General features: G+C 44.5%; 1 protein-coding gene and 1 non-coding gene across 2 annotated transcripts in view; one reads left to right on the top strand and one right to left on the bottom strand.

The window, feature by feature from the left end:
- Positions 1-16,963, top strand: part of Ror1 (receptor tyrosine kinase like orphan receptor 1) — a 151,249-nt gene that overhangs the window by 121,635 nt on the left and 12,651 nt on the right. The window contains exons 12-13 of the mRNA XM_042055304.1: positions 2,103-2,348; positions 15,215-15,426. Of these exons, the coding sequence (XP_041911238.1) occupies positions 2,103-2,348; positions 15,215-15,426 (458 nt within the window). The remainder of the gene's footprint in view (positions 1-2,102; positions 2,349-15,214; positions 15,427-16,963) is intronic.
- On the bottom strand, positions 7,392-7,498 carry LOC119818210. The gene has a single exon (XR_005286095.1). It is a non-coding gene; the product is annotated as a U6 spliceosomal RNA (small nuclear RNA).

Genomic DNA, 16,963 nt, shown 5'->3' with positions numbered 1-16,963 from the left:
ACTACTGATCACTAACCTTCCAGTGAGCTGAACACCACGCCTGAGCATTCTGTGGTGGCGTAGACAGAATTGCCTTGGAGAGGTTACATGAAGACAACTGAAAAATACAGGATCTGGTTTCTCAAGAACTTAAACACAGAATTTACCACATGACCCAGCAGTTCCACTCCTGAGGACATAATCCGAAGAATTAGAAACAGGTCTTCAAATGGAAATCCACAGAAGTGTGTTCACAATACGGGCTAGAGATTATCAGCAATTAAGAGCATTTGCTGCTCTTGCAGAAGACTTGGGTTCAGTTCCCAGCACCTGCATGGCAGCTCAAAATTATTCTTAACTCCAGTTCTGAGGGATCCAATGTCCCCTTCTGGCTCTATAAACACTAGGCATAAATGTTACACACACATATTTATGCAGCCAAAACACACATATACATTAAATTATTATTATTATTATTATTATTATATTATTTTGGTTTTTCAAGAGAGGGTTTCTCTGTGTAACTTTGGAGCCCGTCCTGGAACTCACTCTGTAGCCCAGGCTGACCTCGAATGCACAGAGATCCACCTGCTTCTGTCTCCCGAGTGCTGGGATTAAAGGCGTGCACCGCCACTGCCCAGCTCAAAAGATTGTTCATGATAGAATTAGTCACAAAAGAAGCTGAGGATGTAGGTCAGTTGGTGGAGTGCTTGGTGGACATTCACAAAGCTCTGGGTTCATTCCCAGCACTACATAAACTAGGTGATGCATGTCTGTAATCCCAGCCCTCAAGATATGGGGGCCAAGAGGATTAACAGTTAAAAACCATCCTTCTCTACACTATGAGTTTGTAAGTTCAGGTCCAGCCTGGGGTACTAGAGACCCCACCTCAAAATAACTTTTATTATAAAATCAGATGATTTTGTATATATATATATATATATATATATATATATATATATATATATATGCACACATTGAAATACCACCCATAAAAATGAAATACAGAGATACAACTGGGTGAAACCTTAAAGTACGGTGCTAAGTGTAAGAAATCATTACATGATCCCAGTTATAGGACGTGTCCAAAATGGACAGATCCATTGGGACGTGAAGCAGATTCGAGGTTCTGAGGCAGCCATGGTAGGAAGAACTGACCGATGGGTATGGACTCCGCTTCAGGGGTAGCCCTGCTGTAAGAGGTAGTAGGGAGGCCGTACAATCTGGAATGTACCAAGTGAGCTCGTGTTCAGTTTCATGTTGTGTACACTGTACCACACTTGACCACTGCACGTGAAGGTGTGTTCCCCTTCCCCAGTCTCTCACCACTCCTGACAGTAGGCTGTCCCTCTCCCCGTTTCCCTTTGGGCCATGTACAAGAGCCCGCTTTCCCGCAAGCAGCCCATTCCATCAGCGCAAACAGCCCCAAGTCTCCTTGAAACACAGACCGCACCGCCTCCAGTAGACCCATCCTGTGAGTTACCTCTAGGTTCTTCCATCCTGCAGTTTCTTTTAAATTATTTATTTATTTATTTGTTTGTTTGTTTGTTTATTTATTCATTCATTCATTCATTCATCCATTCATTTATTTATACAATATTCTGTCTGTATGTATGTCTGCAGCCCAGAAGAGGGCACCAATTCTCATTACAGATGGTTATGAGCCACCATGTGGTTGCTGGAAATTAAACTCAGGACCTTTGGAAGAGCAGGCAATGCTCTTAACCGCTGAGCCATCTCTCCAGCCCCCATCATGCAGTTTCTAAGATGGCCAGTTGGAATGGAAGAAAATGGTTGCCTTGAATCTTTGAGCCACTCACTTGTGAACCATAAGAGATTCCCCCTGTGCCCAGGTCCCTTCCCACTCCCATTTCTTTGGTATTTCCCCATTAAAAACACTGCAAAAGCTCATTTTATTCCAGAAGCATAAGCTTTAAATCCTCCCAGGAATGTGAGTACAAGCCCAGCTAACAGGGAGAAAGGCCCACCCCTCCCCACTGGCAGAGAGACTTGTGTCCGCATGGTAGCATGGTCTTAGGCTGCCCTTCCTTCCCTACACCCACACAGCCGTCAAGAAGGACAGGGCCCCCAGTGACTCCTCCTGTGATTGTCATGTTTTCCAGATCACAAGTGCTACAACAGCACAGGTGTCGACTACCGGGGGACCGTCAGCGTGACCAAGTCAGGACGCCAGTGCCAGCCATGGAATTCTCAGTACCCCCACACCCACAGCTTCACCGCCCTGCGCTTTCCAGAGCTCAACGGAGGCCACTCCTACTGCCGCAACCCTGGCAACCAGAAGGAAGCCCCCTGGTGCTTCACCCTGGATGAAAACTTCAAGTCTGACCTGTGTGACATCCCAGCATGCGGTAAATAAAAGTCACTGGCCCTAATGTATCCCCGCCACCTTTCAGGCATCCCAGTCCCCATGTAGAAGGCGGCCTACGAGAGTGAATGTGGTTGATCGCGCGCTCTCGATCCCAACCCGTCTCCATCCTACAGGAGCCCGGCTGTCTCTACAGGCACCAGTGTCGCCCTCAGCCAGCACCTGTAGTCATTGCCCTGTGGGGACCGCTTTCCAGAGGCACAGGTCAGATAGGCGATCACAGCCATCCCTGTAGAAAAGCGTGTTTTCCCAGGATGCCCACAGACACGGGAATATTCTTGGCACACAGATGTACTGGAAGCAGCAAGAAAACTGTTCCATCTGACTGAAATCACCCATGAAACAGGGCGACTCTGCAGTCATGGCTCAGTTGCCCAGGGCAATCTACTAACTTGTGATCTTTGTCTTGGCCACTAACAGTACAGAGGGGCAGGGATGTCTGGGAGGAAAATGGAGTTGCTGTGGGTTTGTTCACTTCTACTGAATGGTTACCGAGTGTGAGAGAGGAGGAAAGTGCTGGTGAGAAACACCTAGGGGTTGGAGATACTTTGGAGCTGATTCAACTTTATGGTCCTAGTATTTATGCCTGGGTGGACTGGTCCCAGTGAGTAGGTGCGCTAAGATGTCACTGCCAAGACAGCCAGTCCAACAGCTTCAAAGTAGGACCAAACAAAATAAGTGGTCATAAAAAACAGGTAACACAGTCAGTCGTAAGGAGCTGGGTGTCTGAACGGGTGATAGTCCAAGCCACTAGTTGTAAACCCACTTATCAAGGAAGGAGGAAAGACGGGGCCCTGAGAGTGGTCTACCCCAAAAGAGCAAGGTGTAGGTCCCAGAGCAAGGAGGAGGATTAGATGAAGTCCCAAAAGTCACAGACCCAGCAGACTGGTAAGCTGGCAGCTTCATGGCCTGGAAGGCTGATGCTGAGTGCACAGACAAGCATCAGAGTGTTCTGTGCAGAAGGCTGACATCTTGACATGTTGAAACAGAGACACTTTATCAAGAGGAGAGGTGCAGGAGGCGGTGGCCTGTGGGCGGGTTCAGGGTGCATCTGGAAACTAGTGAATACTAGGGTCACTGGCCGGTCAGACGTGGGCTATGGGAGAAAACTCGAGGGTGACTCCAGAGCTTTGGGCTTTGGTAGCTTTTGCATAGAGGAAGAAAATCACAGAAAAAGAATTTTGGTGTAACCTGGACCAAATACTACTAAGAAATGCGTCATTTGTTCCATCTGGATGATAACACCTTAACCTTTAGATGAAGTCTTTTCTGTTTTTAAGACGGGGTCTTGCTATGTAGACCAGGCTGGCTTTGAAATCTTCTGAGTGCTGGGAGTTTCTAAGCATGCACGACCAACCCTGACTATCTCTAATTGATGTCCGGCCTTTAGGTTTCAGTGAATGAATGCTGTTCAGAAGTAGGAAAGTCACTCCCCCCCCAAACTGGAAACTCTGTTCACGATCTGTTCAAGGATTCAAGTGCTATTCTGATGTCACAGAAGGCTTATATCTGTAGAGCGTCTACTGTGTGCCTTCAGGATGCTTGCTGCTCGGTGACTTCATCCCCATTTAAAGCTCCTATGATATGGAGAAAGTGGTTTGGGTATGTGTCGCTGAGGGTGAGAAGGGTCTTACCAGTGTCACACAGCCAGACACTGACAGGATCTGAAACCCTCATCTCCAGCTTGCAGCTCCGACTACACTCAAAGGTCGTGCTCTTCTGACAGACACTCTCCTCTCATGAATCTAAATACCTTATGACAATTACAATTTTTAAAAATGCAAGCCTTAATCTCTGGGCTCCACCGTGCCGGTTCTAGACTCCGCTAATGGTGATAGCTCATTATTTAGTGGCGTTAGTCAGTCAGTCATGCTGGAAGGGCACAGCGTATTTCTTTCTCGATATCAACTTGCAGACAGTTTACTCAAAATTCTTGGGGCTGGTTAAGTCTTGTTGTAGAACAGTAAATTTAGATGAACATTAAATCTAGACATGAGACAGTTTTTGCCACTTAGGATTTTGTTGTTTAAAGTTGGGTGTTTTTTTTTTTTCCATTTTGAAAGAACACGGTACCTCTTGAATTCTTCAAGTCAAGCGTCATATACACCCATTAAAGGAGCAGGGAACCCTTGACATGTGACTAATAAAAAGCTACTGAGAGGCAGTGACTCCCTAGTGCAGAAGTCAGAAGAAAGCCAGCAAATACCAAGGCTTCTCATAAGCCCTCATAAGCCCTAACAGAGTGGCCACAATGGATCTACTTTGTAACTGCTAAAGTGTGCCCAAAATCTTTTAGTTTCCTCAAAATAAATAAATAAATAAATAAATAAATAAATAAATAAATAAATAAATAAAAGATAAGATCCATGTATCAACCTACAGTCAGCCTTCTAAGCTCTGGGGTTTATGTATGTGAGCATATCTGGAGATAGATAGGTAGATAGATGGATAGATACATAAATAATACATACATACATAACAGATAAATACATAGATACACAGATAGGCAGACAGATTAAAAGAACTTTGGAGCTGACAAGGCGTCTCAGAGGGTAAAGGCTCTCGTCACAGGGTTCCACTCCAGAGATTCCCCCGTGGTGGGAGAAGCCCTGCAAACTGTGCTGTGACCTCCACATACATGCCATGGTATGTATATACACACACACACACACACACACAAATACGTATAAGAAAAATTGTAATAGCTTCATCCTGCACTGAGCTGTATGGTGTGGGGCAGATTGGAAATGAGTCATTTTCCTTCTCCTTCTCAAGTAGGATAGAATTTCAAGGGAATAGTCTTGCATTCTCTAGTTTGGTCAAAGCTAAGGAAATTTCAAAATTATCATGGGATTTCTCATTTTCCAACCAACAATTTTTTGTTTTAGTTTCGACTCAGTAAGGCTAAAAGAAATAGTGCAAGCTTTAAGCAGAAAAAGACTGACATTTGTTATACTTTCTAAAATACCAACACTCCGAGTTTGCTGATGATTGCTTTATTTATGAATTTCACTCTAGAATAGAATATAAAACTAAGGTAAGCCTAATATAGCTACTTAGAATTCTGGGTTTGCCTGGGCAGGGTTGGGTGCATGTGTCTAGAGGATTCTCAAAGGAAGCTTTTTTTTTCTTTTTTAAGTACAAAAATAATACCAGCAAGACCTCAGCTCTCCTTCTCCCTGTTTGTCGTTCATGTCCCAGGCATTTCTGACATTAGAAAGACTGTCCATCACTGAAACCAGCCTGTGTTGAGCTTCTATGCTCCAGTCTGTGAATGAACTAAATAGACCACACCCTACGAAGACATACAATCTAGTAAGGGAATCAAATTAGAATGTCAGAACCACATCAAGCCCTGTTAGCTGGTTCCCTTCACTGTGTCTGCCATCTTTGAAAGCTAATGATATGTGCTATACAGCATCGTGGTGACTGCTACCAGTCGAATATCTTGCCAGATTCTTACACCAGTATCTGGTCTAAGACTCGGTTGATGCTCAATAAAATACGTTGCATTGATTAATTTCATTCTCTCTGTAAGATAAGGGATCATCTCCATTTTAATGATGGAGAAGCTAAAGAGGCATATGTTTTCCTGCTGCGAAGACAAAAGCAGGTCCCTGGACTCTTTCTGCCCTTCCACCATGCCAAACCTCTTTCAAGAACAACCTCGGGCTTATTTTGGAGGAATGATCATTCTCTTATCATTTTCTTTTGCTCTTTCATCATCCTGATTTCTGTGCTTTGGGATACCATCCGTTGATAAAGTGCCCCCACCTGGACCTTTGTCCTTTCCCCACTGAGTCCCATCTCTGTCCCTGGGTGTGTCCAGTTGTCAAAGCTGGCTGTCCTCTGTAGATCCCGCCTGCAGAGCTTCACTGTTTGGGTCTCACCTCTAGTCCCTGACCGCCTTTCAGGACACCAGCTTGGATGAGGCGGAAACCAAAAAGATTCCCTCAGCGTCCTTCCCAGCCGGCACCTGGACACAGCTGGCTTCCCCGAGTCACTGTCGTCCTCGAGGCTGCTCTTTTCCTCATCTCTGGGGTGGAGCTGTGGGTCTCGGACCTCTGAGAAACCCCCTCGGAAAGGTCTAGCCTTTCCTTTCGCTGTGTGTTCCCCGACTTCTTTCTGCATCCTCCACTGGTTGGGTCCCTCTATTGGCTCTGGTTGGTAGAAGCTTGTTGTCATGGGGAGCCGTGTATGGGGATGCTGACTGCTGCTTGTGTTACTGTTTTCTTGTTCACAGCTTGACCCCTTGACTCGACCTTTCACTGCATAAAACCTGCTGTGTGTTCTCTATTTCTCCTTATGTAAAGTTCTCTCCTCTACCAAACAAGCGCGGCTACTAAGCGGCAGGACAGTTTTTGCCCGTGCCAACCGTGTGAAAACTCGTGAGCCAGGTGGTTCCCTTTGGAATGCTTACAGCTGGCCCGCGGCTTTTGTTTTCCCTTTTAGCGCCTTGGCTTGCAACAATTTGCCAAAGAGCACATTGTTGGGCTCTGTACCTGAATAGCCCTGACTTGTGCCATCACCTCCCAAACACACTCGTGAGCTCTGCTTCGTCACAGACCACTTTCTGCAGTGTGGTCGTTTAGCGCTCTGGGCAGGGCAGATGCTTTCCAGATTGCGAACACTGCCGTTTTTAGCTCACTCTGTCAGCAGCCTTCTCCCGTCTTGTTGCGAGGCAATTTGTCATTCCGCCATTTCTTTAAGCCGAAATTGAACCTTACAGCGAGCCGGATGGTGGCAAGGGATGGAGACGAACCTTTTGTAGTCTGCAGAGTTCTGAAAGGGCTATTTTTGCACTGCGATTTCTAAAGTGCTCTTTAGTTTCTAGTCTTTATGTATTTTTAACAAAGAAATGAACATTAGTGAACCAAAACATCCTGCCTGGCCCTGTTAAAATTTTGGTCATAAAATAATGGGCTTTCAAGGTGTTTTCTGTTGTTGGCAGTGGCTATGGTGGTTTAGTTTTAAGATTAGGGTTTTTGGGTTTTTTTTTGCTTTTGTTTGTTTTGTTTTGTTTTAAACATAAAAGGAAGCCTTTATGAATTTGCATGTCATCCTTGTTCAGGGGTCGTGCTAATCTTCTCTGTGTCCTTCCAATTTTAGTATATGTGCTGCCGAAGTGAACACTAGCTTTATTGTTTAATTACGGGTAGATCTGTGCATGCATGTGAATCTGCACATGTAATGTGTGAGTGCAAGTATCCACGGAATCTAGGAGAGGGCTTCTGATTCCCTGAAGCTGGGGCTACAAGTGGTTGTGAGCCATCCCATACAGGTGTTAGGAGCCGAGCTAAGGTCTTCTATAAGAGCAGCATCTGTTCTTAACCACTCAGCTACCTCTCCGGGCCCTGCTGATTTTTAACCATGCCCACGAATGTTCAGTTGTCGACCCACTGTGTGGCTGCTCTCGAAATAAACTGTGGGAAATTCCTCACTCTTTGGACCCACACCAATATGAACTTCCCATTGCCTCTCTTTGGTGACAGAATTCTGATAGTCTGCAGTGATGGGTGCTATTGACTTGGGAGCAGTCATTCATGCTTCTGGCAGGAAACAAGCGGCACCGGCAGAATAAGGAAAGTTTGGAGAACTGTTTAAGCAGGTGTGTTATCGAGGACATGGAGCCAGGGAAGGAGGAAGTTGAGTTCCAACATGCTTTCCTGGTAGCCATCCACTACTGCTGTCCCCACCTCACTGTGGAAGCCAGTGATCAGGGTCCCCCGTTGATGGTGGCCATAGAAATCAGCCTTGGCATGGAACCGGACAGAAAAAGACTAGGAGTGGACCTGGCTGTCTGAGGACACTCAGAATTCACTGACTTGCCATTGCTTTGTAGGAGTCAAGAATTTTGGAGGGCCCTAAATAAGTTACGTTGACTCAAATTTATAAAATAAAATCAGAGAACCCTGGAAGGTCCCATGAGGCTCACCGGCCTCTGTATAAACGTTGCCAGGTGCCTCCAGGGAGGGAACACTTGTTCTCCTCTGAAGTAGGCTGGTCCCCAGCACTCCCGGGTCTGTCTCTTTTGTAACACGGAAACCAAAACTGATGATCTGAGGGTACAGGGCAAAGCTGGAGTGCTTGGCAAGTATGCACAGGCCCTGGTCTCTCCCCCAGCGCTACAGATTCAAAACGTCTGTCTCATCCCAATTTGGCTTTCTTCTTGGTTCCTTCTTTTCCTTACCTATTGTCTGCCTCTGGGTGGTTGCTGTTTTTTTCAAATTAGAAGATGCCTCTTTAGAATAGAATGCATCAGTTAGGGCTTTGTGACCAGAGCAAGCAGTAGTCCATGATGTGCTTGGTTATTTCCCAGACTGGCAATGGAAGCTGCTATGTGGCTGACTGGTTGGAAGGTCATATGTGATGTCCTTAGGGCATTTTCATCATGCTGTGTGTGCTCCACTTGAACCTTGAACCAATGAAATGTATTACTAGCCTTCAGAAGGAAGAGAGTGAGTTACGTCACTCTGTGTTTGAGCTTTGTAAATCATGTATTTTATGAAGTCTTTCTTTGGCTAGAATGCAAGTTCTAGTATTTATCTATAAATTTCTGCTGCTGTTTTGTCCTAGGATCGGCCCACTTCAAGAAGGATAAGGAAATCACTGACAAAGTGAAACAGGCAGTTCCCCTAAAGCGTAGCCCACTACAATTTCACTGTGGTTTGTTGTTGAACAGTACTAGGCAAAGGCAAATGGAAACTTATAAACCCACCCAAGGCCAGTACTACCCCACCTTCCCTCCACATCACCCATAAGGGCGTCATGCGTCAGACAAGATACTTGGTCATATAGTTTGCTGAAGTTTGACCGGACTGGACTTAACACTCTCAAATTGGTTTGCTAACGGTGAAAGAGATTTTAACTTTTAAAGCCCAGTAAATGTTTTCACTTCAAGATTAGCTCGGGAAGACAGTGAGCAAATGAGCCAAAGGCACCTTTCTCCAAAGATCCACAAATGGCTAATAAACATGTGACAATATGCTGAGTGTCCCTTCTCATTAGATAGACATATCAAACACCACGTGACACCACTTTGTGTCTATTAAGATGGCCACTATTCCCCTCTTTCCCTCAAATGTAGCAAGTGTGAGTGAAGAAGTGGGAGAATTGGAGTTGCTGGTCAGCGCTGGTGAATGTGTAAAATATACAGCTGTTTGTGCAAAAAATACAGAGGTCTCTCAAAAAGGAAGAGTAGACCGTCCATATAATCCACCAGTCTCATTTTTAGGTATTTATCCAATAGAATTGAAAGCAGGATATTGAAGAGATATCTAAACACCCATGTACACTACAACAACCCAAACATTTGTGAATTAATGGTGTTTAACTAATTTTATGTCAACTTGACACAAATTAGAGGCATTTAGGAAGAGGGAACTTCAACCGAGAATTAATACAGAGACGCCTATAGAGTGTTTTCTTGATTGATGGTTAATGTTTGATGTGGGAGGGACCGACTCACTGTGAGTGGAACCATCCCTAGGCTGGTGGTCCTAGATGTTGTAAGAAAGCAGTTTTCGAGTCTCATGAAGGTGAAATTACACTACATTTATTTTGGGGTCTATCTTATCTTTGAATAATGTCCTCATGATTTATCATGTTAACTATGTGATAGAATTTCTTTCTTTTTAAAATTGAACAATATTCTAAGTTTACAAAGCTATTCAATACTTTGAGTAGTGAGTAAGCATAACGGAGAAAATGCCCTTTCTTACCCTGGACAGAAGTTTCAATTTTGCAAGATGAAAAAGTTCTCTATGCTATTTTTCTGATAATAATATATTTGGTGCCGTTAAGCGATGCTTTAACATATAAACATGTATATGCTTAAGCATGGTCAGTTTCATTCTTTTTTCTTTTTTTTTTTTTTTTTTTTTTGGTTTTTCAAGACAGGGTTTCTCTGCAGCTTTTTTAGAGCCTGTCCTGGACCATGTATTTTTGAAACTGAAAATCTTTTCCTTATTAAGAAAGATAAGAAAAAGAGAATGGACCCTGAGTTTAGCTTTAGCAAACTGTGTAGATTTCATCTGCTAAGATTTTGCCCTACAGCTCACAAATGGGCTGTGTTTCCTTAGTGTAACTAAGACACTCACTGCAGAGGAATCAACTTCATTGCTGATCGGAGCCAGTTCTGTTTTAAGCACAGGATTTATCTGGAAATAAACAGTTTGTTCTGGGTGTTTCTAGCCTCGAGTCAGGGGCTTAAATGCTGGGCATATTTGCCAGCTGAAGACCTAATTGTGAGTCTTTCTCCCTTGGTCTAAGCCTATATTAAGATATCACCAGTACAGCCATCCACATACTGCAGACCCACTTACTCCATGGTTTTCAGATAAGCAGTAGGGATTCCTGTTTTCTGTAGTTTTGACGTCTTTTTGGGTGTCGTAAGACTTGCTTCATTTCCTTTGAACTCTACGGTTCTGTAAAATGCCTCCCCACCGTTGTTGTTTAAAATCAGTGCATTGTGTCTTAATTCAAGAGCAACATCTCAGGTGATAATTTCACTTTACTGAAGTCCCTCTTAAATAAGAAATCATGTTTTCCTGGCTTTATGTCTCAGGGTAAGACAGGGCATTTTCTCCATTATGCTTAGTCACTACTCAAAGTATTGAATAGCTTTGTAAAAATGAAATAGGAATGTCAGGTATATGATACCAAGCTGTTGACTTTTTTGGAAGGAAATTGGTTGTGTGACCTTTACTACATTGTTGGTTCCAAACATCCCAGGTACTCGATGTGATGTAACTAAGAAGCACATTTAACTTTTAAAGTTATCCCAAAATATTAAAAACCTTCACCATCCTAATTTCTGAGCAGTTTCTCAGCAGTGCGTCTGAGGTTTCTGATAACCTTTCGGGTGAACAGTAAGAACAGTGGACCTTTTCCCAGTGCGGTGAGTATGTCCGTGCTGACTGTGGTCCCCATAGACAGGAGTCTCAGACTCCAGCATGAAAGAATCCCATCCGACACTGGGCGCCTATGTGTGACGTGGCGTAGGAAGCACAGGCGCGGTGATGGCAGACGACACTGCCGCTGCCTGGCTATGGCGAATCATTTATTCTTCCCAGCTGCAGGGTCTCTGCATGTAAACAGAGATCACGCCAAAGTTCTAGGTTAAAATGAGGAAAATGTTTTAACTGTAATGGCCGGCCAGGGCCAGTGAGATGGATCAGTGAGAAAAGGTACTTGCCATCAAGCCTGAGGACCTGGGTGTGATTCCCAGGACCCACGCGGTGGAAGGCAGAGAACCAACCTCCTCACACTTTCTGACCCCACAGGCGTTCTGTGGCACAAATCACACCACACACACACACACACACACACCACACACACACACACACCACACACACACACCACACACACACACCACACACACACACACCACACACACACACACACCACACACACACCACACACACACATACACCACACACACCACACACACACATATACACCACACACACACCACACACACACCACACACACCACACACACACACCACACACACACACACCACACATACACACATACACACACCACACACACACACCACACACACACATATACACCACACACACACACACACACACCATGTGGATTTTTTTTTTTAGAAAACATTAATGGCCAGGCAGGGGCTAGTTTTATAATTTCTAGTAAAGATTGCCCGTTGTCCCATGGTGCATTTTTTTAAAGGCTTCTTATTGTTGTTGTTGCTACTATTGCTGTAATGAAAGAAACTGGACCCCCGTCTAGCCAAGAGCAGACAGTGGCATGGAGAGGAATGGCCTCGAAGTCTTGGGGTACCCTGAGCTTGCCTTCTCCCAGCATGACCACCTATTATCCCGTGGGACTGTTGCACTCGGCAGGAAGACTCTGCCTGCCGTGCTCCCGCCATCCTCTGTGTAAGCAGAGGAGCCAAGTCTGGGTGTGTTAAAAGGATTTAGCCTCTTGAAGTTTATTCTCCAGCAGACCCACAGGAGCATTTTTCCCAGACCGCCCATTTACAATAAAAGACCTTCCTTCCGTGCATAATCTGATAGAGAATGAATGTAGAATAGACTCCTTTGTTGGCAGACAGGTGAGGACCCCACTTTCTCTTGTTGCTAAAACTCTGGGTTGGAAAAATAACTAGCGTTACATTAGTAGTAAATTAGCCTCATTCCTTTTGTAATCGTTATGCTCATAATGATTTCACCGAAGATCCAAGAATAACAGCAGGGATAGCCCGCTCATACCGAGAAATTCTATAATGTTAATAACATAGCATCCAACAACTGGATAGCAATTTTCAATTATCCAGGGTTCTTTCATGAACCTGATCCCATTTGAGTCTCACAGGAACCAAATAAGATTGGGAGACTAGCTATTATTATTCCTGTTGAATATAGGAAAAGGTGGAGATCAGAGAGGGTGATTCTTGCTTAAGGTTATTTGGACTTTCCGACTCCAAGTGTTTATCCCAGGATCCCCTTCTAGGGGAAAACTCTTGAGTTGCAACAGATGCTAGGAAAGGTACTTTCCATATTACTGTGTTTACAGCAACTCTATAAAACCCATAGTTTTTCATTTTATATATGAGTTTGTTTGGCATTGCTAAGCACTGGCCCAGCTTGACCCAGACGATGCCAGTGGCAGTATTCACAAGTGTCTGCCTTTAAAACGTGTGCTTCCTTTACTCTGCCAAATTGTTTCTACCCTGGGTACACAGTGTGTGTGCACGAGCGCTCACCTTAGACCCTATGCTGTGTGTGCATTCTTCCACTCACCTGATTCTTTCCTATCTCTCCAGAGACACTGCAAACACAATCACTACTGCAGAAACTCTCATGTTCTTGTGAGCCCTGGCAGTCAATAAAAAAATTGCCATTGAGCCCTGGGTTTGCTCTTGGCACACCGTGGTGGAGAGCAGAGGGTTGAGAACTTCAGGGCTATCCCCTACCTTGCAGGTTACCCCCATGGCTTCCACCCTGAGACGATAGGTGCCTAAGATCAAGAATTCAACCCTTGGTAGCACAGGGTCACAGCTAGAGCTGAGGGCACGGAGCAAAACTGATTAGGAGACACCCAGCCTCTGACCCACCAGCTGCATATCCTCAGGCGAGCAAGGGGCTTAGCTGCCCTGGCCTTCAGATTCCTCATTATGAAAGTAGGGGGGTGCGTGTTGCTTTTCCCCTGGAGTTGGATGTCACCCTAAAATGAGTTCCTTTTGAAAAGTACCCAGTTCAAAGTAATAGAGACAGAAAGCATTATTTTTTTGCCAGTAGAAAAATAAGTAGTAAAAATGCAATTTTTTATTGAGCTCAATAACCAAGTGTAAACCCTTCCCCAAGCCCTTGGGAGTGTTAACACCCAAAGAATGTTCTCAACATTCAGTTTTGGGGGAGGGGAGCTCCTTTTTAAGGTTACATGCTGAATGTGTTTGAAAACAAGGCAGAGAGTCTGGCTGAGTAGTCTGGTATCTCATCTAAGGAAAGGATCTCAAAGAAGGGGGAAAGTAAAGACTATTTTCCTTTACCCACGCTGAGGGACCCCCTTATTTAAAGGGACTCTTGGGGCTGCACCGTCCTTCTGCATCAGCCTCACAACAACGTATTGGAATAACATCTTCTCCTTTATAAGACTGTGAGGGTCTTAAAAGCAGAGGGCATGCAGTCATTCATTCTACACTCCCAGTTCCTAGAACAGATCTTGGCTCACAGTGGCTCACATTTGTTGACCCACTTTTCAAAGTTTTCCACTTTGAAGGAGCGGAAGGATAGCTGAGTGGGGGCATGTTGTTTCTTCTGTAGAGTAAATAAGCATCTCTGAATTCTGTGTCACTCAGAATGTCCACACTTTGGGCTTTGTCAAAGAAAGACAGCTGATCTTGGTGGCCAGGGTATGCCCATTTTCAAAACCCCTCTAATTACCATCCCATAATTCATGTACGAGGCAAATAATTCATTGATGATGACATATGCCCAAAGGTTTTGGCTTTTACTGGTCAGGCTCAAATTAATAAAAAGAAAAGCATACCTCATATCCTTCTGTATGTATTATATTCTTTGCCAAGGGATGGTAAAATGGATGTATAAGATTTCAAAAATATACTTCAAAGTGTTAATACTCACAATTACTGGGTTCATATGAAACCATTCGAGACAAATTCTGGGGTTTCAAAAAGTGTCAAGTTATACAGCGCTTCTGTGTCGGAGGGACTTGTAGACACCCTCCAGAACACTTAACTTCCCTTCTAAGTGAGAGAAAGTGAGACCAGATTGCCGAATGATTTTCTTGGGTTGCACAGCTTGCCAGCCACTGAACTCAGCCTGCCTACAGGCCCCCACATTCTCAAGGCCGTGCCTTCTCAAAGCTGGGCCAGGATGCTCCAGTCATGTTGATCCTGGAAGGTGCGGGCCTGGCCTGCCGGCCCAACAGCCAAGGCTGGGTGGGACTTAGGAGCACCATGCTGTGGCAGTTGGCCTGGGCTGACAGCCAGTGAAGAGTCCTGTGGTCTGCATTAAGGCTTCAGTGCACACAGTTCGTTCTGATGTCGCTTGACTTTTAAGGTGTGGGAGAAACGCAGGTCCGCTGCTGGAGAGAGGCAGCGTCATGGGTTTCCTCACACATCCTAAACCTTCATAAAGTCCCTCTGTGGTTTCTAAACATTTGAACTTTAAACTTTTAAACTTCAATAAACCATATTAGGGCCTTGATGGAAACAAATCGTAGTAAGTATTAAATTCTTTTTTTTTCTCACTGTGAATTTGTGTGTATAGAATAAATAGTTTAAACTGTGCCATGTAATATTAGACATTTTTTGTTTTAACAAGTTTAACTCTTGCCCTTTTTTTTTGCACCCAGATTCCAAAGATTCCAAAGAGAAGAATAAAATGGAAATCTTGTACATCCTGGTGCCCAGCGTGGCCATCCCGCTAGCTATCGCCTTCCTCTTCTTCTTCATCTGTGTCTGCCGCAATAACCAGAAGTCGTCATCACCGCCAGTCCAGAGGCAACCAAAACCTGTCAGGGGACAAAATGTGGAGATGTCAATGCTAAATGCATACAAGCCCAAGGTAAGATGAACGGTGCGGTCCAGGGGAGAGCAAACCACTGCAACCCCCCACCCCACCACACACACACACACACACACACACACACACACACACCACTGGAGGAGCCACAGGCAGAGTTCAGCAAACACAGAGACTAACCCTACAACTCTGCCTCTGCCAGGGACAGCTCAAGCTTCTGCCCCAGGGTGGGGCAAGCTAGACCACAGCCTCACACTGGAGCGGTCGGGCCAGAGGGGCTCTCTGCCAGGCCCACAGGGCTCAGAGTGGAAACTGGTTTCCAAATTCAAAGGGAAATCCATGCTCTTTTAACCAAAGTGAGAGAAAAGAGATCTAACATTGTTTACAAACTTGCCTGTTTTATGGCCCATGAAGTAAATATAGAAATCTGTTATACTATGTAATTTTGAATGACTAAGATGGTAAATTATATGTCATGTGCTTCTTGTTACTGTGATTTATTTTGGAAGAAACCTTTTTTATGCCTTTAATAGAAAGGTTTTCCTCCTGGCCCTCTTTGAAGCTGTTCGATGGTTTCTCACCTGAGCCTCCCCCGACTCTGCTAGATCAACCTCTTTTCTTGTTACTTTTCCTACACATTTTCAACATGTCAGTTGCTCAAGGTCGTGGTGAGGATCCCAGGGTCACCGGCCTTGCTGTGAATGCAGCTGCCATTCTAAATCCAGCACTGTGGTCCACAGCACTCCCTCTCAGGATGGACAGCATCTCGGTCCCAGGCCCTTCTACAGTGCCTCGTTTCACCAGCTCCGAGTTGATGCTTCCAGATGCTTACCTTTTCTTCTTGTTCCAGCTCCAGAAGACCATGCCCGCCGCAGGTCCATCTGACTCCTCTCTGTGTTAGACACCGTATTATTCTTTTGACCTTCATAGTAAGATTTTTAGGAAAAACAATGTCTTCACACTCAAACTAACTCATCTCCTTGCTTATTAAGTAGAATGGAATTATGGAGACTATCACACCTCAAAAGATTTTATTTTGCTTAATGCTTTAGACTTAGACTTTTTTTTTGAGTCTTCAAAACACATCAGCAGTTACAAAGTCATATTTGTTGGTGAAGTTTTCAGGTTCTTTAAATGCCAAAAATTCACTTTCAAATATTGCTTCTTAAGCGAAACCAGTGCTCATTAGTTATGTATGAATTTCTACCACTGTACATACATACATATTGCATGTCCTAGAGGTAAGTTCATGTCATATAGACTGGGGGGGGGTGGTCAGTGAAAGTAGAGGGTCCCTGCTTTTGAAAGTCTAGCTTCTGTCTAGCTTGTCTGAATGTATTATAGTCCTTAATGATATGCCACACTCAATTCTTACTGCTTCATACTACTATAAGGGTGAAGGAAAGAGAAGGGGCTGTTATTGGTGCATATTCTCAGACCAACAGTAGGCTTTTTGGATATTTTTAAATATGCTATGCCTTCAAGATTTCTGTGCAACAGCCATTGTTCTGCCATTGGTCTGGGAGGTTCTTTCCCTTTTGTTTCTGTGTCACTCAATCAGTTGATAGCAATGGGCACA

Source organism: Arvicola amphibius, chromosome 6 (genome assembly GCF_903992535.2).
Source record: "Arvicola amphibius chromosome 6, mArvAmp1.2, whole genome shotgun sequence".
In the NCBI taxonomy this organism is placed as follows: Eukaryota; Metazoa; Chordata; class Mammalia; order Rodentia; family Cricetidae; genus Arvicola; species Arvicola amphibius.
The sequence above is the reverse complement of the archived record's forward strand: the minus strand, read 5'-3'. Positions and strand labels throughout refer to the sequence as shown.